This window comes from Porites lutea, chromosome 5, assembly GCF_958299795.1.
Source record: "Porites lutea chromosome 5, jaPorLute2.1, whole genome shotgun sequence".
Classification (NCBI taxonomy): Eukaryota; Metazoa; Cnidaria; class Anthozoa; order Scleractinia; family Poritidae; genus Porites; species Porites lutea.
In genome coordinates, this window is record NC_133205.1 from 15,634,770 (window position 1) to 15,662,269 (window position 27,500).

General features: G+C 38.6%; 2 protein-coding genes and 1 long non-coding RNA gene across 3 annotated transcripts in view; 2 read left to right on the plus strand and 1 right to left on the minus strand.

Annotated features, from left to right (window-relative positions):
• Positions 1 to 4,706: 4,706 nt before the first annotated feature.
• LOC140938810 (growth arrest-specific protein 1-like) lies at positions 4,707 to 5,823 on the minus strand. Its single transcript, XM_073388338.1, has one exon. The coding sequence runs from the start codon at positions 5,766 to 5,768 to the stop codon at positions 4,995 to 4,997; it is 774 nt and encodes a 257-aa protein (XP_073244439.1). The 5' UTR covers positions 5,769 to 5,823; the 3' UTR covers positions 4,707 to 4,994.
• Positions 5,824 to 8,943: 3,120 nt separating this feature from the next.
• On the plus strand, positions 8,944 to 10,419 carry LOC140938914 (uncharacterized). Its single transcript, XR_012165580.1, has 3 exons — positions 8,944 to 9,006; positions 9,095 to 9,171; positions 10,310 to 10,419. It is a non-coding gene; the product is annotated as an uncharacterized lncRNA (long non-coding RNA).
• Positions 10,420 to 10,616: 197 nt separating this feature from the next.
• The window catches only part of LOC140937976 (uncharacterized), an 18,667-nt gene continuing 1,783 nt past the window's right edge, over positions 10,617 to 27,500 (plus strand). Inside the window, exons 1-7 of the mRNA XM_073387531.1 lie at positions 10,617 to 10,647; positions 14,045 to 15,037; positions 16,103 to 16,687; positions 17,432 to 21,616; positions 23,276 to 24,493; positions 25,391 to 25,561; positions 26,809 to 26,913. Coding sequence (XP_073243632.1) covers positions 10,617 to 10,647; positions 14,045 to 15,037; positions 16,103 to 16,687; positions 17,432 to 21,616; positions 23,276 to 24,493; positions 25,391 to 25,561; positions 26,809 to 26,913 — 7,288 coding nt within the window. The remainder of the gene's footprint in view (positions 10,648 to 14,044; positions 15,038 to 16,102; positions 16,688 to 17,431; positions 21,617 to 23,275; positions 24,494 to 25,390; positions 25,562 to 26,808; positions 26,914 to 27,500) is intronic.

Genomic DNA, 27,500 nt, shown 5'->3' on the forward strand with positions numbered 1-27,500 from the left:
CGTATTGTATTTGAAAATCGACACGAGTGAAATTTGAAAGAGTAGGTAAAACAATTTTCAAAAATGTAAATTCGAGAAGAGTATTGTAATGAGGTATTAATGTAGATTTATTCAAACACACCTAAATGTCTAATTGTCTTGTTCTAAATTTAGAGACTACACGAGTTTTATTTCCTAAATCTTGTCGATGTGCAATGTTACACTGGACACTGTTTTTCGTGCAAATCCCCACAGTTGACTCTCGTGTTTGATCCAGCTTAAATCCCATTGGCCGGAAACGTTTTTGACCGCCCGTTTGCAAGAAAGGCAACGACACGTTTGCTACCGACGATTTCATGACTACGACGAAATATTGTAGTTTTTTCGAGCAAATTGCCTTCAAACTGGCAGAGAAACATGCTACCAGTAATTATCCGTAAGAATCGTAGTCTCTCTGTCCATTCCGTTGAGCATTTTCACTGAGAATATAAAATAATGCATTAAAAAAATTACAAAGAAATAGGAGTATGAAATCCTTAAGATTCATCGTGCATATAAAAAAATTGTCCCATACACATAGGAAAACGAAATAAATTAAACACAGTTTTCACATTGCTGGCAATGTATAATTAGTATTCGGCTGTATTTTCATCAAAAGAGGTTCTGCAAGTGTTTAAGGCCCGTTTTCTTGCATGTGTGATGTCTGAATAGATTATCTAAGAAAAGAACTCGATCGTCAGTCATATTCCAGTTGAGAGTGTTTAAATGAAATACCCTTAGCAAAAGAAATATTTCACCACTGTACGAACTGATCAGATATGTTACGTATTTCTTTCTATTAAATAAAGTTTGTCATTTCAAGGCGAGTAATTTTAAGAAGAGCCGGGATTTTGCCGTAGTAACCTTGGCGTTCTCGCCAACCAGTTTCGTTGCTGTATTTCTTCATATTTTCCAAAATTGTGGGATCTTACATCCACACTGACTGTTCTTATGGCAGTCAGCTCAAAACTACTACAGAAAATCAACAGGTTTAGAACAGGAACACTCTTCTTTTTTTCCGGCGTTTCAGTTGGTAATCGATAAATCAGATCTGTAGTCATTCAATTTTCTTTCTTTTTTTAGCTGATCTCGCCAAAAATACTTTCCCGGCTTCACAAAGCTATGAATATGTAAATGTCTACCGTAAAAATTAAGACAATGTTACTCGCTGAACTGAACTGTCAGCAAAGTAACAGAATTAGAAAAATAATGACTTCTAGAAAGTTAATTTCGGAAAAAAGACATTAACTACTCAACAGCCTTTTCATCACTATCCCAGCCGAGGGAAATAATGTCAAGTAGCATTACTGCGGGTCCAAAATATGGAAATAAACCATCTTTAATATTGAGCCCAATAGTCACATGAAACATATGACTTTTTATATTGTTTTGAATTGGTTTGAAATAACCCTTTGATTACTGATCAAAACAGTCTCAATTTCCTTAATTTCTGTTTACTTCAACAAAAATCAAAAAGTTTTTTTAATCAATTTTTAAGCGTTTTATTCTTGTTTTATACAAGCACGGAGATCATATCTGTTGTAAACATTTTTAGTCTGAAAGCAGGAGTTTTTTTCCGCGAAAAAACAACAACGGAGGGGAGAGGATAACTACATAATTGGTTTTGTAATCTATCTTTTCGAACCTTTGCTCTATAACCGCCGTGTTTTGGGTGCGTCAGGAAAGTGTCAAATCTGACCTGTAAGTGTTTTAAATGAGTTTTAAATACACTAATACAATCGTTCGTATTATGTGAGGAATCACGCGATTGAAAGCTAATTCTTTTTACGACGAAGAAAAAAATATATTTTTCATCGATGACTGAAAAATTGCCAAAATAAATATTTCTTCGACTTTGCGATTTGTAACTTTGTAAGACGTGAATATAATTTAAACTATCTCTCAACAAGTATACCCAAAAGATCAAACAACAATAAGTTGGCTTGTTTCTGTTTTGGAATTTTCAAAACCCAACAAACAAATACAGAATTTAAACTAAACATTTAGGGCGCCCTCTGTCTAGAATCTTTTTTCTAATCAGGCTTATAATTTTTTATGTCTATTGGAGAAAATTCTAGCGTAGCTCCGTACCTCTCGCCCAGTAATATAAGCAGCAGAATGTCTTGTAATGAAGTTGTCAGATGCCAAGCTGAATAATATAGTTCTGGCTAAGCTCTCGGGTGTTGTTATCCATGTCTTTTCTTTGATTATCACGCAAAGTGGCCAAGAAAAACATCATCTAGTTTTTACTCGCAGTTCAAGGATCTGAGCTTGCTAAACACCTTGATTTATAATGCGATGAGATGTTATAGAAAGGAATGCTATGTAGAAAGATGAGGTCTGATTCGGGGCTAAGACGCTATGTAGAAAATCAAACGCCCTGGGGGTACAGTTTGTGATACTTGCGCGAGTATTTGTAATGAAAAGAGCGTGATGACAATTTGATGTTGGGGTTATCATTCAAAACGGAAGTAAACAGCAATAATCCTGGAAAAGAAGATATACTGAAGTCACCCCTGAATTTTGTACGCTTGTTCTTCTCTGTAACATTAAAATTGATTAAATTGTAACAGTCAGGCTCGTGTGATTTCCAATACCGAGTTGACGGCAACTTTTCAGTGGGGTCATTCATTTCGCGGCATGATGATAAGAGAACGACTTTCACCAAATTAGATTGACCTTGAAAATGGGATGTAATTGAATCTTTACAGGAAATGACTGTCTTGTGGTTTTTGTACGCTGTACTTTAGTGGTAAGCGATCTTCAAGATAGCGCGAAATCTTTATTTTAATGGCCGCTACTCAAATAAACAAACTTGACGTATATTCTTCCCCAGGACGCTATGATTATTTGCCAAACTTTCGAACCATTTCTGTGCCAAAAGGCTTTTGTGCCTGCGTCCAGACGCTGGATACATTGGACGAAACTCGAAACTATAAGATGCTTTCTATAACAAAGCTTAATCGTGACGAGGAAACAATCATTGAGAGAGAATGAGTGAGCTTGAATGGTGAGGTTCCGGTCAATCGAACTTTTTTTAAAAAACAATGAAAGTTTTAACGCATTTTGGCTTCATATCAGCAGAAGCCGACTTTTGGGATATACGTTCCAAATTTTATCATTGACTCCCAAGGATTCTTTGGGGACTGGATATACTATTAACTGAACTGAAGCTTTAAGTTAAGGAGAGCCCTGTGCACCCCTTTCTGACAACAAATTGAAGAAACTCACCAACACAATCATGAGACTATTTTCACTAAAATCGCTTTTTTGGATGACCTCTAGTACGTAAATCCAATCGGCAACGCTCTGCAGGCCGCAATGGTCAAAAAAGCCTAGAGGAGCAAGAAAATGAACTTATCTAACATTTTAGTTTCAGGTGAATTTTTCACTGATTTTACTTGAGACAGAATGATCAAAGAAGTAAACAATTTCACTTGCTGTGAGCTTAGATTGTTTATTTTTTAGGTAACGACGTCTACAGGGTGAAGTCCTTTTCATGTCTTTTCGTATTCTTATGTGGCATGGGCCGGGGCGGACCCACATACAAATCAGTCAGTGTTTTGAGTACACATATCGCGCTATTGAAGTTACGGTCTTACACGATTGATTGGTCATCGTGTAAAATCAGGGAAATTATCAAGAGTCATTATCAACACTTGGACAATATATCTGCTCTAAGCTCAATAAAAAAAGAAACATTTGAACAAACTTTATAGTACCAATGACTTGGTCATAACAAACACTCAGTCGCTTTTCAAAATGACCTCAATCTTTTACATTGTACCATCTCAAAATTAGTACCACTGTGTACTTTTTATCAATTTTTAGATCTTTTTATAGGGTCTCATGTAGGGTGCCTTTGTCAGGGTAGTAGAGACTGGAGTATTATGAGCTATTATGTTTCTTGGAAATAAAGAAACATTTAAGAAGACAAACCAATGTAAACATCCTACAGGAAACTACGAGGAGGCAGAAAACATGGCCGCCATATTGTATATTCAAAGCCGGGATTCAGAGTCTCCGGATTTTAATGCAAATCAAACAGAGGTGGCTGTGGTGCCACTTTTCGAGGATTAACGTTTTATTTATTGTTATTTACTGTTTTTCTTGTTTTGACTTTAAATTTAGAATGAAGGATTTGCGTTATTCTAGAGCAGATCATCATAAACAATGTAACCAGATTTTTACAGTCCCCCGCTTTCTCTCAAATAACAAAGCAAAAGGGAAGGTTAATGGACAAGAGAAAATGTCTCATGGTATTATCGAGTGCTAATCCAGTGTATAAAAGACTCTATGGCTCGATTAGCTGATATAAATGCCAATATATAGAATGACCCCACTATGAAAGATAATAGCTTAGTCGACCTCAAGACTATTAAAAACAATGCTGCTATTTCAAGCATTCAATGAAGCACTACTTCATTGCTTGCAGATCTGGAGAAAGAAGTAATAACTTTCGGTAACTATTAGTGGGGTAAAAATTCAATACTGAAATTCAACCGCGTAGGCCAATTTCAATCGATGCTGTTTCCTTCAGATTTCTACGCTGTTGGAAAGATTCGGTGAAGTCAAAATCGCTTCACTAATCCCACTACATCTCACAGAGGGCTTCGACTTAAGGGATTTTTGTATTGTTCGGAACGGTCAAACAGCGAAAGTGACGAAATGAAATAAAGAAATTAACGAACTGTTGTATACACGTTTAATTGAGTTGATTAAACTAAATTAACAACATTTCTTTATACAGCATTGTACAATCCTTTTGTCGGGCCGTTCGCAGGCGGCTCTGGTAGAGAATCCTACGCTCGGCGCGTGGAAAAGAACCCTTCTGAATGAATGGATGAAAACTGGGAAATTTACATATTTACAGCACTTATAAAACACACGAATAAGTTACACTCACGAAAGGCCCTTTCGACCAAGTGTGATCCTAAGTAACGACATATGTCAGTCAGAAGATAAACAAACAGTTATCAATGGTACAAGGCGAATACATGTGCCAAGATTACTGCATTCAAAATCCACATCGGAAGTCCAAACTGTGAATTGGGGCTACTATTGACATAATAGAAGAGCTGCGGCACCGTAGGAAAATCAGGATCACGAGTCTTTCTGGTCTTCGGTTTACAGAGGTTTTCATAATTTGAGCGAATACTTCGACAGTAGCGTTCCTCGCGACCATCACAGTCGCATTCAAGAAGCGCACTCCCTAGCTTCGACCCCAGTAATTCTTTTTGGCTTTCTTTACAATCTTGACTACATTCGACGCCAGAAATCAAGTCGCTACACCGCCTAAGAAAGTTATATTGATTCTTCTTGCAGTTTTTGTCCTTGTTGCATCGTTTTCTTGCTGCAGTGCAACTGAAAATCGTGTCGTTTTTGTCGCTACCGTTAACGCACCGTTTCAGGCGTGCTATTATAGTCAAGCAAACCCCGTCTCCGGGTTTACAAAGGCACGATTCCACGGCCTTCCCTTTCGGTGAAGAAGTAAGATTTTTGATGGTCTGTACACACTTCGACGGACATTTGGGCTCCATCGAACCAGTGATCTCGGGAAATGGCCCATATCTGGGATCATACCTGAAACCTAACGCCTTTTTACATTGTCGTGTGAAAAGTCCACTAAGCTTTATAGCGCATGGAAAGTCACGTTGACAACTTGACAAAGCATCCCAGCAAAATGATTCACTTCGTGAGAGAGCAAGCAGATTCATCAGCCATAAAATCCACCGCATAATGCTGCACATGAAGGAAGGATACTCGTTCGCTCTGTCGTGTCGGGTACAAGTATGTAACAATGGGAAAGATGATGCCAGAATATATACCGTCGGATTGATTGATTAATTATTTGACATAAGGTGAAATCCGATAATAGGTTACGATGAACGGACCAATAGGAGAAAAAGTCTCGCGTGAGACATGACCTCAGGAAGTGCGCATTGCTTGGATAAGTTTTCAGTTGTCTCCATTCCTTGTTTCCTCATTGAATTACCTTTATTTCAGGGTATTAAGAAGCATTAATGGACAGTATACTTCACTGACGAGTATCGGTCTCTCTCTCCAGTCGCCAATCTTGTTAGTATCCTGGTGTACTTGCTTCCCAACCAAGATGGATAAAAGGATCCCTGGTGGGTGCCTGCCCATCTTTGCTGTCTTCTCAATGAGCCGCGAAACAAGTGACTACCTGACAACCTCTGTATGAGCGCTATTGACAGCTAGAACTGCGGAAATCACCAGCAACGAACTGACTAAATCGCTTTAACAGTCCCTTTGAAAAAAAAAAGCTGAGATGTACCTTTTATTTCATTGACATGGAAGTGAGATCAAATTAGTTTCTTTACTGAAGCGATATGGAATGATTTTCTAACCTTAAACAAGAGAACGCTTCAAAAGCTCTGAAGGGCTCTCGAGTTGATTAGTTAGATGTTTTGTAAATATTAATTGTGATTTAAGGCGGCGGTGATTGAACGGACTGGCATAAAGGTTTATTGGAATTGCGTGTCAAAGTGATGTCTTTGTAGTTTTCACGGACTGCAAAACTCATTTGAGGGCATTTCTCAGCAGGTTTGCCATTGACGGTGGCCGGCGTAAGCGTGTATTCATTGTTCTCAGAGGCCATGAAAATCATCGACTCGTTCATTTCTTTTTTAAATACTTTAAAGTCAGCCAATCAAGTGCAGAGTTTTACAGAGTCCTTGAAAATAATTTGAACAAAAATATAACTGAAAAAAAAAGATGTTTATTTCTCATTTTGTTCTTTAAAAGTTTCATGTTTCTGAATTTCCTGCAGAGTCAGTGGAGAGAATCTGCTGATATTAATGTCTATCATTCCTAATTGACCAGTGACGCTCTTTTTATTTGTGGAGCACGGCTGAAATCAAATTAAGCGAAAGACGAAAGATTAAAATGCATGCCTACACGTTTTTCAGTTACTTTTTGTTCTCGTCTTTCGACTATTTCGGTCGCAACTTTGGAACAAATAAGTCCCTTAATAGTGTTTGTGTCATCACAGAAGTAGTTGCCACTAAAGGCTTTTCAAACCATCAATTTAACAGGTTATTATTTAGCATAGGCTGGGCTGCCGACACGAAATCTGCAGCTCCAGCTCATCTGCGTCACGCTATATTTGCTATTAGTTTTAAAAAGCTAAAATGTTTAGTAGAAACAATCAAATTCCAATGAACAATTGCCCAGTTTTGGTATTTTCCACTATATTCAGGAATTTACAGTTTTTTCTGTCGTCTGTTGCTACTGATGGCTAAGATGGACATAGATTAAAACTTGAAAAAAATTAGGTCAGCGTTTTCAAGTTAACGTTTACATACAGTATGTTATGCCTACAAAAATCACGAAAAATAATATGGTTAGTTCTCCCTTGTGAAATTTTTTTGATATCTTAGTTTTGACTCTACAGAAGCATTTCATGCATAGGTAAAAGCAAGAGCAATTACTTTAGCACAGAATACCAAACTCAGGAATATCCTCGTGATCCCCTAAGTGGCTGACATCGTTTTCTTCTGGCACTTTCCTTCTGACACTGCCCAGCACATAATCTTTGATCCATCAATGTTACCACTCTTTATTCAATCAGTTGTTGTTGGAGCAGTAAAGTTATTTCTCCACGAACGACACAAATTACTGGTAAGTAAGTAAAGAACATTTTATGACATAACTTGTTACTATGGCAACATTATAACCTGTTAAAACTGTTGTTTTTAAATCCAGCGTTTATAAGGCCCATCAAAAAATAAGATGATCCCTCTGGGCTTGAACCAAACTCAAAAGGTGAAAATATAACACATATTGTTACAAAATGTATTCTAGTTATAAGGCAAACTGAAGAAGCTTTAAGAGCAAATGAGACACGTACACCAACCCACGGCCTGACCAGTACCTCACGCATACGCACAGCCATATTACCCCTGCAGTAGCAGCCATACACGGACAGCTCAGTTTCTACCTTTCCATTAGCCTGTGTACAGACGTCCCCCCTCCCTTTCTGAGGAGGGCTACCTTTCCATGCCAATTTTTATGTTACCATTTTGCCGATCGACCTCTCCAGCATTTTTGTTCCCAGAGGAGCGTTCCTACTGGTCAGTCCCACTAATTTGATCGATCCTAGGTGCTAGCCGAAAGGATCACAACTCATGCCACAAAATTGCGTTTTCATTTCTTCTCCTTTGAGATCAGTAACCCACCGCCGTCTATTTTCTATTCCTAATTCAACCCATTTTATACTGATCCCCGAGGTCTACAAGAGATTCAGCATTAGAGGGCTGTTACTGTGGTTTGTACTGAGTTTTTCAAGTTATATCTTTATCCCATACTGAAACTTGCTACTTTCCTCAATTTTTAGCAATTTAACCGATAAACATTGACTGTAAAACGATTACAGCCATCTTAAATTTTAGAAGACTCTAACTGGGCGTGGTTTTGCAACCCTTTCCACGAATGTTTTTGACTTTCATTAATGAATTTTCGACCTGCTGTAAGGCGCGACGAAGACGTGTAATTCCACAATTGATTTGGTTTAAATTTCCTGACACTGTCACGCCAAGCCCTGTGTTGGTTCGGCGTTCATTTAATGCAGGCCTCTCATTTTATCTTAACCTGCTGTTGCTTATTGCCTCATTTTAAGACTGAATCGATTATTTCACTTATTCATTTTATTTTAACCTTGATTTGGCAAGAGTAGAATGATTATAAGCGAATGTGTGAGAAAATTGGTTTTGTTAAAAAATGGAAACAGGATCGGGCCCATAACTCGGAGTGACACAGCCTCTTGTCCAACAAATATAACAAATCTTCAAAGACCCACAAAATTATTTGGAGCAAAGGACATTTGATTGGGACTGGGGTCGAGTTTATACCGCAATGTGTCAGCGGTACCTACCCGTTCGCAAATGCACTTTTCAAAATTCCATAATGGCGGACGCGGGGGAGAAAGTGTTGGAAGTGTTGCTTAACAAGAAAGATCTTTTTATGGTGGGTAGATAGTCCTTATTTCTACACCTGGATTGTATCCACCATCGTTGGACATCGGTCGGCTCATAAATCTGCTTTTTGTCCACAGGTAATGATATCCCACTCAGGGACAATCCGCGACCTGTGTGACGAAATTGAAAAAGTTGCACGCGAGGAGTTTGGAGAGTGAGTTCGATTTGTTGTTGACGGTTTCCCTTCTTAACCTTTTGTTTTATTTCTTTTTGGAATTTGATGAAAGTAAAAACCTGAGCTTGTAGTGAAAGTGATCCCCGTCAAATTACACATTTTGTTGCATGCTAAGGCAGTTTTCGATTTTAACCGGTGGTACAAGTGAATGATTTTCCCATTCTCGAAGGTTTTAAAAGCCATTGATTTTTTAAAGCTGTACGGATGTGCTTGTGGAAACAAGAAGGATGCTATCATCACTGCATGCAAATGAAACCATCAAAATAAAAACACAAAAAAGAGTTTTGACAAGCTGTTCCTAACTAGAAAAGCAGTTACTTGAAATATTATTTATTTTTTAACATAAAAAATGTAGTTCTGATGGTGTGGCTGTCCATACAAAAAGCACAAAAACAAACAAACAAATACAGTTGTAGAAGTCAGGGCTGTCACTAATATTTCAAGTTGCTGGGTAAATACAACAAGTAGGCAAGAAGTCAAACAGCTAGGGATTTCTTTTGGTTCTATTTTTCTTCTACTTTCCTATGAAAGTAGCTGGGGGCCATGTTCTTAGTAGCGAGGGGAAACGCCTGGTCCCTCCTCTTAATGATAGCCCTGAGCAGTTGTCTGAAAATATGCAGTAATGATACTGCTGATGCTATTATTATTGTAGTAGTAATTGAGAAGATGTACACTAGTCCTTCGTACTCAGATAGGAAACTTAAATGGCTTGTAAAGAGTAACACAAAATAGTGTAAAAATAATTATATAAAACTGTTCTAGTGAGGCCTTAAACTGCTGTTTCAAAAGTAAAAACTAAAATCCAAGCTTTCACCGATCAATGGCATCATCAAGCAGTAGTTTAAGGCCTCACTGGAACAGTTTTATATATTTTTAATTATGCTGCTGAAGGACAACATGAATAGATTAGCGAACTAGTGTTATTACTGTTTGTTGATGGGTGACCCATTGTCTTAACCATCACATTAGAATTTACAATTACAGCCTTTTATGAAATTTCAAGGATAAAATGGACTCTACTCTAACACAGATGAACAGCTTATGTTAATTCCAAAAGTTCCTAGCTTCTTTGTGGATAAGTATTTGATAATTATACATCAAATTTTGTGCTCTCCAGGAAAGGACAAGTCACAGTATTAGAAACTAAACAAGGAGCAAGACTTCCGGAGAGATATAAAGTGGGAAACCTTCTTAAAAACGAACACAGAATTATGGCTTATTCTTCAGGTAAATTATTTATATTTTAAACTTTGTGTTATAGAGCTCAATTAAATTCAAAATGCTGTGTACCAGTAACTGTACAGCTGTATTATATAGTGCCACTGGCCTGAAAAATACTTACAATTCATAATTTGTGGGAGGCACCCTAAATTCCCCTGTGTAGAGACCAGAAGTATTGTTTTTGTTGTTGTTGTATTGGTAATATGCAGAATCTTCTCTATTTGAAGAAACTAGGTATACAAGGTGGTCCTGGTTAATTTTTCAGCTTGCGCAGAAGATGTTCTTGGGTAATTCTGGTTCAGCAAGCACCATGATGGTATTGAGAAATTCTGGAAATACATCATTGACCAGTCAGCATTAGATTCCATCCTCCAGAACCACCTTCCCCTCATAGCTACTTAACCGTAAATCACTACAGCTGTATGTTCAGTGCTTAACGCTAATCACTATAACAATTTTCTTGAAGTTTTAAAATGTAATAACCTAAGAGCATAGAAAAAAGAGATTTCTTATTGAACAATAGAAGACTTACCGCAAAATACATGTAAACGTCATATCTAAGGTGGGGGCAAATGTAGAGAGTGCTATTGCTAGTAGTGTTCTCTAGGGAACAGAACTAAGATAACTAGTAATGAAGCACACCCACAGCCACACAAACGACTCAACCTCAGACGTGCTTACATGTAGATCCGTGCATGCTACAGGTCAAAATTAAATTAAGATCAAAATTTTTTAAGCTACGGCTGTAGGTTTATTCTCATTTCCATTGTCTCCTAGTCCTTATTCACGAATAATTAAGGTGAGGAGACGAAGGAAATTGAAAATCAACCCAGGTTAAAATATATCAACTTGGGCCCAGTTATTGAAGGCCAATAAGCATTTAACCTGGGGTTAAATTTAACCCGGGCTTCTTTTCTTTTGTCCATAAGCTTTTTCTCGGATAATTTTCTCTGTTATTTCTAAAGCTTCCAATAATTAACCTGTAGACATAAAGAATTAAAACTGAACTGATTTTAAAGCTTTCATGTCCAAATTCAAATCTCGCACTAACCCTGGGTTATCTTAACCCAGCTTTGAACAACTTGGCCCTAAATTTAATTTAATGTGTAATGTATACATTGTATGAAGCCCTCTCAGGGTAAAATTCTGGCAAGTGACATGGCCTTGAAACAGCGACATAGGATGGCAAAAATGGCGACAAATGACAAAAAAATGGGTTAAAACTTCAACACGAACAGCGGCAGAGAAAAGCACAAATACAATAGTGAAATACCGCCAGCCACATGGCTTCCTCTTCAATACGTGAAATGACAGGTTTTAAAATTCAAACTAGGGACAAATGTAACCCTCCTAAGAGGACCTCATTTTATTATACATACTGATTAGTATAGGTAATAGCGTGATTAGTGGTGATATTTGGCATAAATACCACGAGTGATATTTCAAAATTGTTATACGTAATTTCACGAGCCTTTAGGCGAGTGAAATTTGAGACAATTTTGAAATATCACGAGTGGCATTTATGCCAAATATCACGTATAAATCATGCTATTATTTGTTTATACTGCTAACCGCAAAAGTTTTGTAATTTTCACATGTAGGTATTTCAAATTAAGCTGAAATACCACTGCTCTAAGCCAATCAAATTGCAGAAATTTCTCATGTAGTAGTATAAAAATACATAGTCTTCATGTAAGACTTCATAGATTGAAATACATAGGACAGTCGACTTAAGTTATCAATATGTATATGCCAATTCACCAAGAGCACTTTTTTCCTCAGTTTTATCTCTTTCTGGCTTTTAAACAACACCTGCTACAATTTTTTCAAAGGCTTTTCTTTTTTAACCCCAAATAATAATGTTAACAATGTGATAGCTATGTGTTGTCATGCACAATGTATGATACATTTATAGTCTTCAGGCTGTATATTTGAATACAGTACATTTAAAACTGGAACACACTAGGTAACATGCCACTGCGACAAGTTACTTCTTGTTTACAGGTCGGCTAAAAAGTTGCACGACATGTTGCAGTGACAAATTGTTTCTTGTGCACTGGATAATTTTTGTGAAAATCTTTGTCTCTGCTACACTGAATTAAATTCAATCTAATTTGATTTTGTGGAACTTGTTGTGGTGAGTAAAATTCTGTTGAAGAGACAAGTACAATCATTTTATTTTAAAAAAAAATTATCCAGTGTGCACAAAGTAATTTTTGATTTAACATGTTGCCACAATACATGTTTCTGCATTTTGTTCTGACCTCAAGGGCATTTGAGTGCATGTGCATTTGGTACGTTTAATATGCACTGGATTATTTACAAGCTCAACAAATGTTACTTTCATTCATTTTGTTATTCAATACAATGTAGAATTACATGTACATTGTAGTACTGTAGATCACAGGATGAATTTCATGAACATGTATTATTTAGCAATATATCCAACTTTATTGTCTCCTTTAGCCTCTGACAATCGTTGTCTTGTAGACTTGTTTGATTAGAAGCCCCTGTGTATTGATGAACTTGTAACAAGTAGATTAATTTTGTTTGTGCAATCCTTTAAAAGCTTAATTTAAGTTAAGTTGTATGCAAATCATCAGGGTGTTAATAAATCTTCTGTAGGTTTTACTTCAACATATAAAAGATTTGAAATCCATTTCTAGCAGATAGTAAACATCAGAATCAAAATGACAATTTTTTAAATGAAACCTTTGCAGCTACATTAATTTTTGCTAAAAATCACGTGGGACAAAAACACCTTGCTGGAGAGCATACAGTACGTGTATATGTAAGATGCAGTGGGGCAAGAATAACAACATGATTTCATCATTTACTTTTACCTAAGTTTATTTTCTTTTTCCGAGATCCCACTGCATTATTTGCTTTTCACCTAGGTGTTTTTGTACCATGTAACTGTTAGGCTGGCAAGGGCCCATGAGAACTAAATTTGTATAGATAAAAACTTACAGGTATGTATGAAACTGACCCCAAACTACTTACTTTTGTGCACGCCAGATACACTGTATACTGAAAAACAAGTTAAGGGAAATCTTGGCCTCATTGTACAATTTGATCATTGTTGTTTTCTTTAAACATTCTCTCTATTATCTTGAAATTCTACTAGTACAAATAATTGATACAGTCAAACCTCCATGTGTGACAACCTCTTGTACATGATCACCTCCCATAAGCAACCACTTATCATGAAACCCCAAACGTTTCCCGCTCAAAGACTAACAGTTGGAACCTCTCATCAACAACCACCTGCTGTTAGCGATCATGACCACTTTTTGGGGCGGACAGTTTTATGGTTTTCTTTTGTTTTAAACCTCCTTGTAAGTGACATCTAGTTGCATGGTCTTACATGATGTACATGTATTTCTGTGTTTGCTGCATGCACTATGCTGCTCACAGTATACATAGAACATTAAGTGACAACATGGAACTGCACATACATGTATCATAACTTAAATTAAATTATCTTCTATATTTAAGAAGATGACTGAGTCCAAAAACTCTTCTCTGAAGAGATCCCCCATGGATCGATTCAAGAGCTTATTTCCAAAGGAGTGAACAAATTGGTAAAAATCATTGATTTTTTTCTCACATGATTATCATTTCTCTGCAGAGTGTAATGCATCAAGTAAGAGAAAGAGAAAGCAGCCACATGTAAGAGCAACTGAAGAGGGGCTTCACAAGCCAAAGAGGAAGAGGAAAGAGAAATCAGACAAGAGATTGCACAACACTATTGCTATTGCTACAACTGTATCTGAATCAGATTCAAATTTAGGACATAATTCTTATGGTAATGGGAAAAACTCAAAAGGCAAGAGCTTTAGTGAAGGTATTTGTGGTGTCAGCCACAGACAGACAAGATCAACTGTGAGAGGTATTAACAGACTATGTGGAAGTTCTTGCAATAAGTTATATGTAAATCTGAGGCAGAGAGAGAGCGATAACTATCTTGGCGATGAAAGCAATGCTGTTGCTGATGACGAGAGTGGAACTGACAAAGGCATCTTAAATTGCAGTCATAGAGAGCATGTGGATTCTGACATAAGACATGAAAAGGAAAGCATGATCTTGTCTGCAAATAATGAAGAGGGCGTCCAATCTTGTGATGACCAGTCTGATGTTGATAATGAATACAATGAGGTAGCAGTCGATGGGATAAAAAGAAAACTCTCCTTTAGTGTTTCTTGCAGAAGACAAGATGACAGTGGTGCAACCTGTCATGGAAGGGAAAGCTTAACAGCCTCAAATAGAGATAAATCCAAGAAAGTGAAAGAAACTCTTTTAACAAAACAAAGCTGTGCAGATAAAAGTGATGGCAAGTGTGGAGACAAAAGCAGGAAAGGAAGTAATTTATTAAAATCAAACCATCACAGTGAAGATTCTAATGGTGAAGATTCTTATAGTGAGTCTGATTCAAGTTCTCTGTCTGACAATGTGGATCAAATAGTTTTTGATAATGTTGATTTGAGTGATTATGAGGGACCAGTGCTACGCAGTGCACAAAAGCAGACAAAAAATAATCTACAACACAAGTCTTCAGTGGCAGAAAATTCCTGTGGGGATATGAATAGAAGGATCAACGACAAACCCAACACCACCCCTAAATGTAAGTAAAAAGGTTCAAGAACTTATGAATGGTTTGTTTTATAAATTATGTATATAGCTAAACCTCTGCCAATAGTCAGCTTTCCAGAGCTGACAGTATTTTTTCATTTCGCTAGATACATTAATTAAAATAAAAAATTAATAACCTCTGTACAACGCCCACTTACATGAACAGTGTGTACATGTAACTCTGTCCTTAAGGTTAACATTTTGAAGAGATGTGACTGTTTATTATGTTGTGGTCATTTTATCATAAGTTCGAATTTTATTTTGTTTGTTTTACCATCTATGGCCATAAAATATTCCCAAACCAAAGGACAGTAAATTTAACTGGAGGTAATCTTGACTCATTTGCATTGTACATGGTTGCATTTTGAGGAAAGGACCAGCATATGCAAAATCCATACATGTGCTATGAAAGTAAATGTATTAAAACTTTAACATTCACCTCTTTTGGATGCTCAATTTGAGGGTGTTAAAACTCTCTCAGCTGGCGAAGTGCTTATAAAACTTAGGGAAGTTCTGAAAGAAAACTGCGCTGTTCAGAACATTTGTCGTAAATGTAACATGAATTATTATGTCTTAGTGACCGAGCATGAGGTCAAGGTGGCTTGATATTGGCCAAGTTGTGTTTTAATGGGCCGAGACGAATTTGGCGTCAATACATGTTCATGTACAAATGCCCTAAGAGGAGGTCAATATCCAGCCATCTTGAGTGAACTAGCCTGTTTGATAAAGAATCTATGACTAAGAGAACTTTTTACTTGCGGGAGCAAAGCGGGAATTCCCGAGAGGGCGAAGTAGGTTCATCTTGCCCACTCGGGTAGCCAATCAGAACACTAGATTCCCTTCATCTTTCCCGCTCGCGAACCAGCCATATAATAGCGTTAACTCTTACCAGCATACATAGTACACCGTTGTTTGCAAAGCCAGCTGTCTCTCCCACGGACGGTCGAGGCGAAATGTCCCTAGCGACGAAGAGCGAGGAGAGATTCGCTGTCTTCGCCGGCTAGTTCAGTTGAGAGGCTTGTCTTTTTAGATCATTCTTTGTTCTATTATACTGCAGGTAGAAAAGAGAAATCCATCAATAAGCAACATGGTCAACACAATCGAAGACTTCCACTGGGAATAGGGAAAAACGTTCAGATTCGAGTTAGTCCTCTATCGACCCCAAACAAACCTAGACGTTTACAAGCAAAAGAACAGATGTCACGGATCAAAACGAGCAGTGGAGGGACTCTTGATAAACCAAGAGAAAAGGGTCAAACGAACCAGATCGAAAGGACTACTGAATTGAATCAGGGAAATCCTGAACGGTCACAGACTGGAGAAAAAACATATCAGAAAGATGCTGTTCAGGAGTCAGAAGATGCGTTTATAAGAATTTTTTTGGACGACATGCGAGAACTGCAATGTGAGAGTAAGCGTGATGATGACTCTACAAAAAAAAGTCTGGGACAGCGAGGACACTCAAACACCGGTGCCATAGTTCTATCGCCTTTAAGGTCGCCAGAACGTCGCAGTCAGAGAAGAAAAGAAGAAATACATAAATCAACATCAAAGGTGGCAGATTGGCTTAGTACACACGATATCTCAACTGGTATCAACTCAAAAGCAACAGAAACATGTCAGACTGAACCTGGCCGCGAAGGTGAGAATGGTTGTTATTTAGCTGGAATTTTTCCTCAAAAGAAAACGCTGGCGTTGGGACACCGTGTCCAGAGGAACCCTTCCAAGCAATTATTACGTACACTGTACAGTTTCTTGATCGGCTTTAGGTTCATTCCTTCATCTCCCCATTCCTCCCTCCATCAATGTTGCGCCCATAAAAGGACTTTATTTCCACCCATTTTATTTAAAATTCAATATTGTTTGTGGTGGAAAGTCGCCCGTTTTACTGATAATTATCACTTGAAGGTCCCGGCACCTTTGCTCTAAGGACATTTTTTTATCGTCTTTGGATTCATTCCTTCATTCTCCTATTCTCCAGCCATGTTGCGCCCAGAAAATGACTGTATTTCCACCGATTCCGTTCAAAATTTTAGCATTCTTATGGGTTGGAGGGGGGGGGGGGGGGGGGTGGGGGAGCTCGCTTGTTTTACTTCCCAGCGCTTTTGACCTTCATTGTATTCCGCTTCATGTGACATCCAACTGATCTCAACCAATATGTCCAAAAATGAACTTTGAAAAATTGTTAGGCTAACCATTCTTCAAAAGTCACCATCGCAATCCGTTTCAATCTTCACCAGGTTTGTCCATTGTGCCTTCTTTTGAACACTGTTTTTGCTCTATTATTTATTCCTACTATTAATGTTGTAAGCGGTTGTCTGAATTTCGGTAGATCTCGTGACAGCTTCATGTACTTTAATATTCGTTGTTTCTGTTGGTATTACAGCTCCGTCAAAACGTGTCATCAGTACCAGAGCAACTGCTAGAGACCGAAGTAGAGAGGCTTCAAAGAGGGTAGCAAGAAGCGACGATAACTGTGATACTTACTGCAATGAAGGTAGTGAGCGAGGAAGCGCTGACAGTGTTAGCAGTGACAGAAGAATGATCAACGGAACAAGTTTATCTGAAGGATCGCCACTTCAAGACCGATCAGAAGAGAAAACAGACGAAGGCGTGAACGAGCGTTCGATGATTCAGTCCACACTGCGACAGATTAACGTAAATCGTTTGACAAGTGGAAGGCCTCCAGTGTCTCCTGCCGGACCGAGGTTTGCTGGCATGACTAAGCAATGCCTGGTCAAGGTACAAAAACTGCCTGTTCGTAAACAGAACGGAGAGCTAAAGCTTATACCATTTCAAGGGATTCTTCTCAATGAACACAGTGCCTCTTGTTTTGATGAAGAAGGCGATAAAACGTTCGGCAGAACCTACAATCCGGGCCCTTTAGAAATAAGTGCCGAGTTAAAAAAAGCAAAAACGATGGAGGCAGAGATTGATCGTTCAGAAATTCAGGGGAAAGATGAAGGAGGGGCAACAGACGAAAACCAGACCATTGATAATCCACCGACAACTCGATCTCCTGCAACACAAACTAAAACCCCTTCTCCTAAACCAGTTAGACCTACAGCAGACTTACGTCCACAGATGCTCTCTTCGCAAGAAGGCCCCAGTGACAGACTTGTGGTTCATAGTTTGGTTGACCGGGAAGGAACTGAGGATTTAAAAAGCAAAAGGAGTGGGGTTCCATTGTCAAAATCAAAGCGTGATTGTTACAGTCTCTTAGAAAACGATGAAGAAAATTTGAGCTCTTCGAAAAACGATGCAACAGATAGTGATGCAAAGTGGGTCGCACCTAAACGGGAGAAGGGGAGTGTGAAAGCAATATCAAAGAAAAGGAAACGAATGCCTCAAATGGAAAATGTGGACACTGGATCCGTAAATCAAGGTAAGGCTCTGCACGGAGGCACATCTATAACAAAAGAGCTTCAGTCGCTGAAAAATTCGCGCTGCGAAATGAGAGACAATGCAGAGCCGCCAGCAAACCTGAACAATATTCCGATTCACGTGGATCGATTGCGTCATGACGAAAGAGATATTGATGAGGGTAGAGGGGCCACGAAAGAAGGGTTAAACCCTAAAAGGGGGCAACAATCAAGGGAAGATCAGCTGCCGTCTTCTAAACAAGAAGCTGCTCAGTTGCTGGAAAACCAAAGTGATTTCTTTCTGAATGGCGATGGTAGTAACACAGAAGTGAAAAAAAGGCCAGGTACAGAAAAGAACTGCTGTGAATTGGAGGAAGACCGAAATGTCGGAGATAGTGGGTGGGACTCCACCGTCTGCGAAAGTGATGTGTTCTCCGCAGATGGGAAACGTTACAGAGTAGAGAAAGGTGTCTCCAAAGACAAAGAGACGATGAATATTGCGGGAAAAAGGCAAAAATGTTCTCTAAAACATCAGGAAAATTCGGAACTGGTGAAAGACAATATAACTGGTGGACGTAAACAAGGGCAACAAAGTAAATCTCAAAGTTCGAGTGACGGTTCTGGGAAAAATGGCATTTCCACGGAGGATGATTTGTGTAATAGAAATAGCAGGAAAGGGCCAGTGGTGTCGGCGGATCGATTAGTGAGTAGAAGAAAAGAATCAAAGCATTCTATCAGTTTGGAACCGTTGCAGGATATTGACTCTATCTTAGACATACAAGAACGAGAATCTGAATCCGTTGAAACGTTCACTGAAGACCTTGACAAAAAGAGTGAACCGTCGGAAGATCATCTTAATAATAACCTGAGCATTGGGCAAAGTACCACTGACTCGGTTGATCGAGTTGTCAGTGGAAACAAAGGGTCAAAACAATCCAGTAAAAGAAAAGAACGACAAGGTGAGGAATCTCCTGTAACTAAAAACCAGAAAGAGACCGAATCTATTGACCCAGTGGATAGTAACTTAAGCGTTGACGATATTGCTGATCGCAGAAATACTGGGCAAAACACCGTAGATTCCGTAGGTCTACCGGGCAGTCGAAAAGGAGAATTCGGGCATTCTAATTTTACGGAACAGGTGCAAGATGTTGACTCTAATGTATCTGCGCAAGAGCAACAATATGATTCTAAGGCAACTTCCAGAGAATGCCTAGGGAAAGGTGACAGAAGCACAATAAATAGTTTGCACAACAGCAATGAGAAACGGTTGCAAGACAGTGTCGCCGTTGTATCTGAAAAAGTTGAAATATCTAGTTCTGAGGCAACAGTTATGGCAAGCTCCAGTCAAAAAGGCAAAATAGCGAGAACTAATTTCCACCTTAACAATAAGGAACGTGTGGAAGATAGTGACTCCGTTGTATCTCAACAAGAGGAAATATCTGATTCTGAGGCAACTGCAACGATAAAGTCCAGGAAAAACGACGATACAAGGAAAAATAATTTGCACTCTAGTAATACGGAGCAGTTACAAAGTGTTGTCTCTGATGTACTTGAAAAAGAGCAAATTTCGGATGCTGAGGCAACTGCTTGTGCGAGCTCCAGGAAAAATGGCAAAACTCCAATAAACAGTTTGCACTCCAGCAATACGGAACGGCTGCAACACGTTGACTCCGTCGTATCTGAACAAGAGCAAATTTCGGATCTTGAAGCAAATGCTGTTGGAAGATCGAGGAGAAAATTGCGGTCCAGCAGTACGGAACAGTTGCAAAGTGACACTGTTGTATCGGTACACGAGGAGGATTCGGATTCTAAGGCAACTGCAAGTGTAAGCTCCAGGAAAAATGACAAAACGAGGAAGAATATTTTGCAATCCAACAGTTCGAAACGGTTGCAAACGAGAAATAGTTTGCACTCCCGCAAAACAGAGCAGTTGCAAGATGTTGGTTGTGTTGTACCTGAACAAGAGGAAATTTCGAATTCTAACGCAACTACCAGTGCAAGCTCCAGAAAAAATGACAAAACAGGGGAAAATATTTTGCAGTCCAGCATTCCCGATCAGTTCCAAATCGTTGGCCCTGTTGTATCTGTAGAAGGGCAAATATCTGATTCTGGGGAAAGTGCTATTGCAAATACTAAGAAAAATGGCCAAATGAAGAATAGGAAAAGTAACAAAAGAGACATGGAATTCTTACATAGACTGAAAAGACAAAGAGAAACAACAAAGCACTTTAACAATACGGAAATGTTGGAGGGGATTGATGCTGCTGTTTTCGTCGAGGAGAAAGAACCTGATTCCGAGGAAAATGCCATTAGTGGTTCCAAGAAAAATGACAAGACGCAAAATAGCAATAAAAAAAGACACACGGAGTCCTTGCATGGACTGGAAAGACGAATAGAAACAACAAAACATTCCAACAATACAAAAGTGTTGCAATGTATTGACTCTGCTGTATTTTTCAAAGAGAAGGAGTTTGATTCTGATGCAACTACCAGTAGTGGTTCCAAACCTAATGACAAGGCAATGAGAAATAGTAATATTAAAAAACACACGGAGTCCTTACGTGAACTGGAAAGACGAAAAGAAATAACAAAACATTCCGACAATACTGAACAATTGCACGGTATTATATTAGAACAGGGACAAAAAACTGATTCGAATGAAATTTCGAGTGGAAGTGACGGAGAGGACGACGAAACAATAAACGATAATATCTCCGGTAAAGGTAGCAGCACTAAGAGGGCCATGAACTCCTTTGATGGACAAGGAACTAGTAAAGGAAAATCAAAACGGCATACGGAACAGTTGGCAGATGTTAACTCTGGTGAGCGAGTACCTACAAAACAGCAAAAAACGGACGTTTCTGCCATGGTCAGAGCAAGCCGCGGGGAGAGTAGCAGATCAAACAGAGATCATATGCATAATTACAGAGGCAGTAGTAAAACCGCAGTGGAATCTGTAGATCGATCGAGCGGTGAAAATGAAAAATCCAAACAATTCAACCTTAGTTCCTTTAAAAAAGACAGAGCTTCAGAAAAAGACAGAGAGGTTTTGATGGAGAGAAGCAATACTTATGTTGGTAAATCTTGTGTTAATAACAAAGATGGGTCGATATGTCAGAAGCAGGACGTGTCGTCTTCAAAACGAAAGGATTCCAGAAGCTCTTTTGATGACAATATACAGACAGAAAGTGAAACAGACAAGGAGGAAGGTAAGTACTTTTTAAAATTAATTGAGCAGCCAGGGCCCTGTTGTTCGAAAGATGGATAGCGCTATCCATTTGACAAATCTCTATCCAGTGGATGGCGCAATTGATTTCCCTAATACTTATCTAGCCCCAGTTGTTCGAAAGGTGGATAGCGCTATCCACTGGATAAATTACTATCCAAAGGATAACGCAGTTGGTTTTCGTAATACTTATCCGCTGGATAGCGATTTATCCGGTGGATAGCGCTATCCGACTTTTGAACAACCGGGACCTGCTGGATAGAGATTTATCCAGTGGATAGCGCTATCCAGCGTTTGAACAACTAGGGCCTGGCTGATATTATGTAGCAGAATTAAGTTTGCAAGACATTAAAGGGGCTAATTGTCACGACGATTTTGCTGTTTTGGGTCAATTCTGTTCTCACGTCATTACTTAGTTCCTTTACCCATACAAACATGCTCCTGTAGAATTATGAAGAAGATATCAAACAAATTTAATCAGAGAGCACTAACCTTAATAAGTTTTTTGGTGACTTTTGCAGGTATATTAATAGTATTAAAACTTGGAAAAGTTGGCCGAACTTTTTCAAGTTTCAATCCATGTCCAACCGTGCCATCCGTAGCTGTAGACGACAGGAAAGAGTTTCAATTCCTAAATATGGTCTTAAATAACACAACTGTACCATTAGTTTTGGAAATCAATTGATGTCAAGTTGCGTTTTATCTTAAAAAAGAAAACAAAGAGCGTGGTATATCCCATTGAACAAGGAATTGACAGGATTTAACAGAGCAGAGACGGTTGTTTTGCCCTTAAAAGTATAGACCTTGAGATCCTAGGATGAAGACGAGTTTCAACTTAAAGTTGTTTCGTGTACAGTCGAACCTCTCTAATACGGACACCAAAAGGACAGAGCGAAGTGTCCTTATTAGAGAGGTGTCCGTATTAAAGAGGTCACTACGATGACGTCACTTTTATGACTCCACTTACACTTTTCAGTGTTCAGTAGCTAAAACCGAGAGGTTCGACTGTATTCTCAAAAAAACCGACACGCCGGAAAGCTTCATTGCAGTTTTTTTCACCAGAAGAGTGAGCACGGTTATTTTTAATGAAGGAGGTTAAGCCCTCTCCAAAGCGCAAAAGAATAAAACATTTACTAACTTGCTTCCGCCACTACGACATTCTCGCTAAAACCCGTAGTTGAATGACGACGGCGATCACGTTGTCCCACCAAAATGACGATGGTTAACGCGCGTGCACTACTTAGCATTGAGAAAATCTCGTCTAGTATTAGAATCTAAAGGTCCCTAGTATCGGTTAGAAATAGCTGGAAACGTGACATGACAATGACATGACAGTGTTGAAGGTTTGTTTGGACATACCCACAAAATCACACATCACCTGTGTCTCTAAAGTGTGCTCCCAGCTGCCAAGCATACATGTCGATGCGTCGCAAAGGCAAACAATATATGCATAACCAACCGCGGAAAAATTGGCACAAAACAACGACGAAGTAGAAAGCATACTGGACTTAGACTTTAGACTTACTAACTCGACAGTGACTAGTTATGAAATGGCGTTTCTCAGTCACTCAGCTAAGTTTTTGGAGATAAAAAATTCAATTTTTCTCACTTGTAGCATATATTATATGTTTCTCATTTATAGGAGACGATAGCAAAGCACGGGAGTTGCCGCTGCAATTAGCACCCTTTAAGGAAGGCAAACACATCGTGTGGATGAGAGAAAGAACTGAACAAAAAGCCGACGAGGAGACTGGTCATGCGAAGGCAATAAGGCGTCATTGTATGAAGGCTGACAAATCTGCGGTCCAATCAGGAGATAGCAGCCAATCGGAAAACGAAAACACTGGTGTTGGACGAAGCCAGAGTTTTGTTAAGACAAATGAAAGTAAGGCAAATGTAAGCGCTTTAAACGGGGAGACAGGTCTGGAGAAAGGACAAAGCACTATCACAGAGAAGGATGTATCGGAATCTGAAGGTGATCTTGAAAACAGAGTCGAAGGGAATGGAAAGATCATAGAACAGGGGTGTGATAAAGGAAGTGACATGGAAGTAAATGGAATTAGAGAAACTGATGGTAAAACTATTGTTGCCAAACAGGAACCTAAAAAACTCACGCACCAAAGAGAACAGCAGCGAATGAAGACAACTTTCAATTTCCAAAAAAACTCAGGAAACTATACATGCAATGAAGAGGGAGTGAAAAAGCGCAAGAAAAGTAAAAATAAAGATTGTTTGAATGAAACAGAACAAAAGGAAAGTGATAGAAACTCAAGTGATGAAGAATTCGCAGACGATGGAGTGACAGAAAGAAATGAAGACAACTCTCAATTTCTAGAAAATAGAGTAAACCACACGTGCAATGAAAAGGGAGCGAAAAAGAGTAGGAAAAGGAAAAATAAAGATTTTTTTACTGAAGCAAAGGAAAAGGAAAGTGATAAGGACTCAACTGACGTAGAAATCGTGGACAATGGCGTGGAAGAAAAGAATGAAGACAACTCTCAATTTCCAGAAAATCCAAGAAACCATGTGTGCAATGAAGAGGTAGCGAAAAAGAGCAGGAAAAGTAAAAGTAAAGATCTTTTGAGTGAAGCAAAGCAAAAGAAAAGTGATAGGGACTCTCACGTAAACGAAAAGAAGGATAAACAAAGTCAGGTGGTAGAAAGACCGGAACTTTACAGAACGGAAAATGAGAAAAAGAGGAAAAAGAAAAAAAAGATAAGGAAATATGATTCGCCTTCACCTCAGAAAGAAAGTGGCCTCAGAGGTGTGCCAGAGGAAAAGTGGAAGATGGAGGAATCGGTTGACTTTGGGACAATCAAAGAGATAAAGAAGGGGACGAAAGAAAGATCGAGCAAACCAGGTAATTGAACTACTGTAAATAAGTTTTCTTTTCTTTTCTTAATTACCAGCATTATGTAATAATTAACATTGTGACTGAAAAGCCCTGTTGAAGGGAGTCTCAATGAAGTACGTATATATGTAAGTATGTATTTATGTATGTAAGATTCCTTTCTTTTAGGGCATGCAATTAAACAAATTCATGCAAGCGTTGATTTGCCAGTATTCAGGAATGCGCCCTAACAATTGTAGGATTGCAGGTACAAATCAAGCTAAACACTGCAAAACAGCCTCATTCTAGACTTTCGTTTTACGCCTCGCGCGCGCGTTCCTAAAAATGCAGGCGTTTTTGCAGTCTAAAGGGAAACAGGGAGCGTTCTCTCTGCAGCTTGGTAGTGGTCTACTCATAAAATAGCTGTAGTCGGAAATATAAGAATATTATTTCAATGACGTTGAAGCCGTTAGTTATATTAAACAGTACTAAAACAACAAACGAAATGGCATATAGCAACTTGATTAACACGTGCGACTTTTGATTAAACGGTGAACTGTAAACCTAAACATGTTTTTTTAAGCTCCCGTAAGCGGGCCCCTGAAATGAAATTTTCCACACACACGGTTACACTTGAAAAGACCATTTGAATTTTATGCTTGTGACCAGCCAAACACTAACATTTGTACTCCCAGTATTGATTTGTAGCTGTGCAAACTCCCATAACTGACCATCTAACCCTTACACTTCTAGTGGCTGCTTACGACAGCTTCTACTGTATATTAACATCCGCACTACATGACCTTTAACCGACTCTCTCCTTGCAGCACAGTTACTGTTCTTTAGTGTTTTCATTAAAAGCATAGAACTTTAATACGTGTTTAGCTATTGTGACGTAACATTGAGTCAATCAATTTTGGCCCACAGAAGAGAAAAAAGAGAAGAAGAGAAAAAAGAAAAAGAGAGAAAAGAGACAAAGTGAGTCACCTACCTCACTCAACGACAGTGGTTACAGAACTTTAACCGAGGTCAAGGATGAAATGAAAGAATCAGATGAGTTTGAGGAAAACAAAGCAAAGGAGAAATCAACTGATCCAGGTACGAGTTTTTTTTCTCTTCCGACCCTATTTATTAGCGTCCTACAGAGGGTTACTTCGCAAGATTCTTTAGGAAAAATAAAAGCTGTGTATCAACGCCTCTATAGTTATCTGGAGGAATTAAAAATACATTACCCACTTCAATTTGGTTTCAGGGACAAAAGTTCGACAACTCTTGCACTTATTTCTATCACTGAATGTATTTGGCTGTGGCGTATTTATAGATTTGAAAAAAGCTTTTGATACTGTTAACCATACAATTCTACGAACTAAGCTTCACCAGTATGGAATAAGAGGTGTTGTATGTGATTGGTTTAAGTCTTTTTTAACCCAAAGAGAGCAGTTTGTATGTGTTAATGGTCATAACTCGATTTCCTTACTTGTGACTTGTGGTGTTCCACAAGGATCCATTCTATGACCACTTTTATTCTTGTTATATATGAATGGCCTACTTTCGTCGCACTCGTTTCCTGAAACGTGTACCAAGTGGCCATGCTCCCTTTAACTCCCCTTTTCAAAGGCCTAAAGCAAAGACTCCGGGTCCTGGGCATGGCTGTGGTATCCTGTGTTTGACTAAATCAGGTAATTGTTTATTTGCCGATTTGGCTTGTAGTTCGCTATATTTCCAGAGGTTTTGGTTAAGAAGCGATTTATACTCGGTCATTTAAAACTTTTGCAAATAAATTCACCCATCTGGCGTAAAATTGTGACCACTAGCGCAACGTTGTGTTAACACAAAATTACAAGTACATACATTTGGTGGTAACTTCAGCAATGGAGGGGCATAAAGAAACCACCCTGTAGAAAATCAGTTTAGACTGATATTTGGCATGAGCCGTGGGGAACGGGTGTGACGGAGGAAAACTAGAAAGAAGTTAAGCTGGACAGTGCAGGTAAACTAAACAGTAATAATGAGCCTGCCTACTTACATCTGTTTGGAGACATCTTCGTAAAATGATGCCATTCCCTGCTTTACCCAACTTGAATAACTGACTGACTGGATGTGTTTCAATTAGGTAAGAAAACGGCTCGATATAAAATTAAAACGGATTTTATTGTGGGGTTTTTGAAAACTTTTTAGCCTAACAGTTTTCAAAGTTCATTTTTGTTGTTTTTAAAGTTCGATACAATGCTTGGGAAGTATATTTGTTGGACAGTGTTAAACTTTTTTCGACAGTGAAAGTTGCATCATTATTTTTCTTTACAATTTTTGCGACTTGTAAATATGCTTTGCTTATTATTTTGAAGACGTTCCGACCGAAGTTTGGAAGCCAAGCTCTCAACACACGCAACAGAAACCAGTAAAGAAAAAGAAAGCCAAATTACTGTCTCTGTTGGATCTGGCACAAGACGGTGAGTGTTTTTTTTGTCTATAGAGTAGAAATTGTGACCATAAAAATATTAGTTTTAATGACCTCTTCGATGTGTGCTGGCATTTCGTTTTTTATTTTTATTTTTCATTTTGCTGCACTACTAATACCCGGCATGATAACAAGTTAAACTACAGGGTGTCCCAAAAGTTCGTTCCACTACTTTATAAGTCTGTATTTCAGTACGATTGGACTTGGTAAGGAAATCATTTCAACCAAAGTTGTGTCTTTCAATATAATTCACTGTTTTCATACTTGTTGTGCCATCTTTTAACTCGAATATTCGATTTGTGTACTTCCGCGCCATAGGTGCGCGTGCGATAGTATATTTTCCAGCCACATATTTTTTGTATTTCATAGCCTGAATTGCTCGAACTCCTTCCTTGTTTTTTTGTGAATATCACAAAGGATAAACTGCCTTAACGCAAAAACGTTCAGCTGCGTGAGAGCATAAGCCTGTATACTTCGATTTACTGGCTTATCTGTTGTAGAAATTGCTAAAAAACTCGAATGTTGGGTGGTAAAGTGATCATGGAGAAATGAAGGTTTTGAAGGCAAGAAACTAAGGGG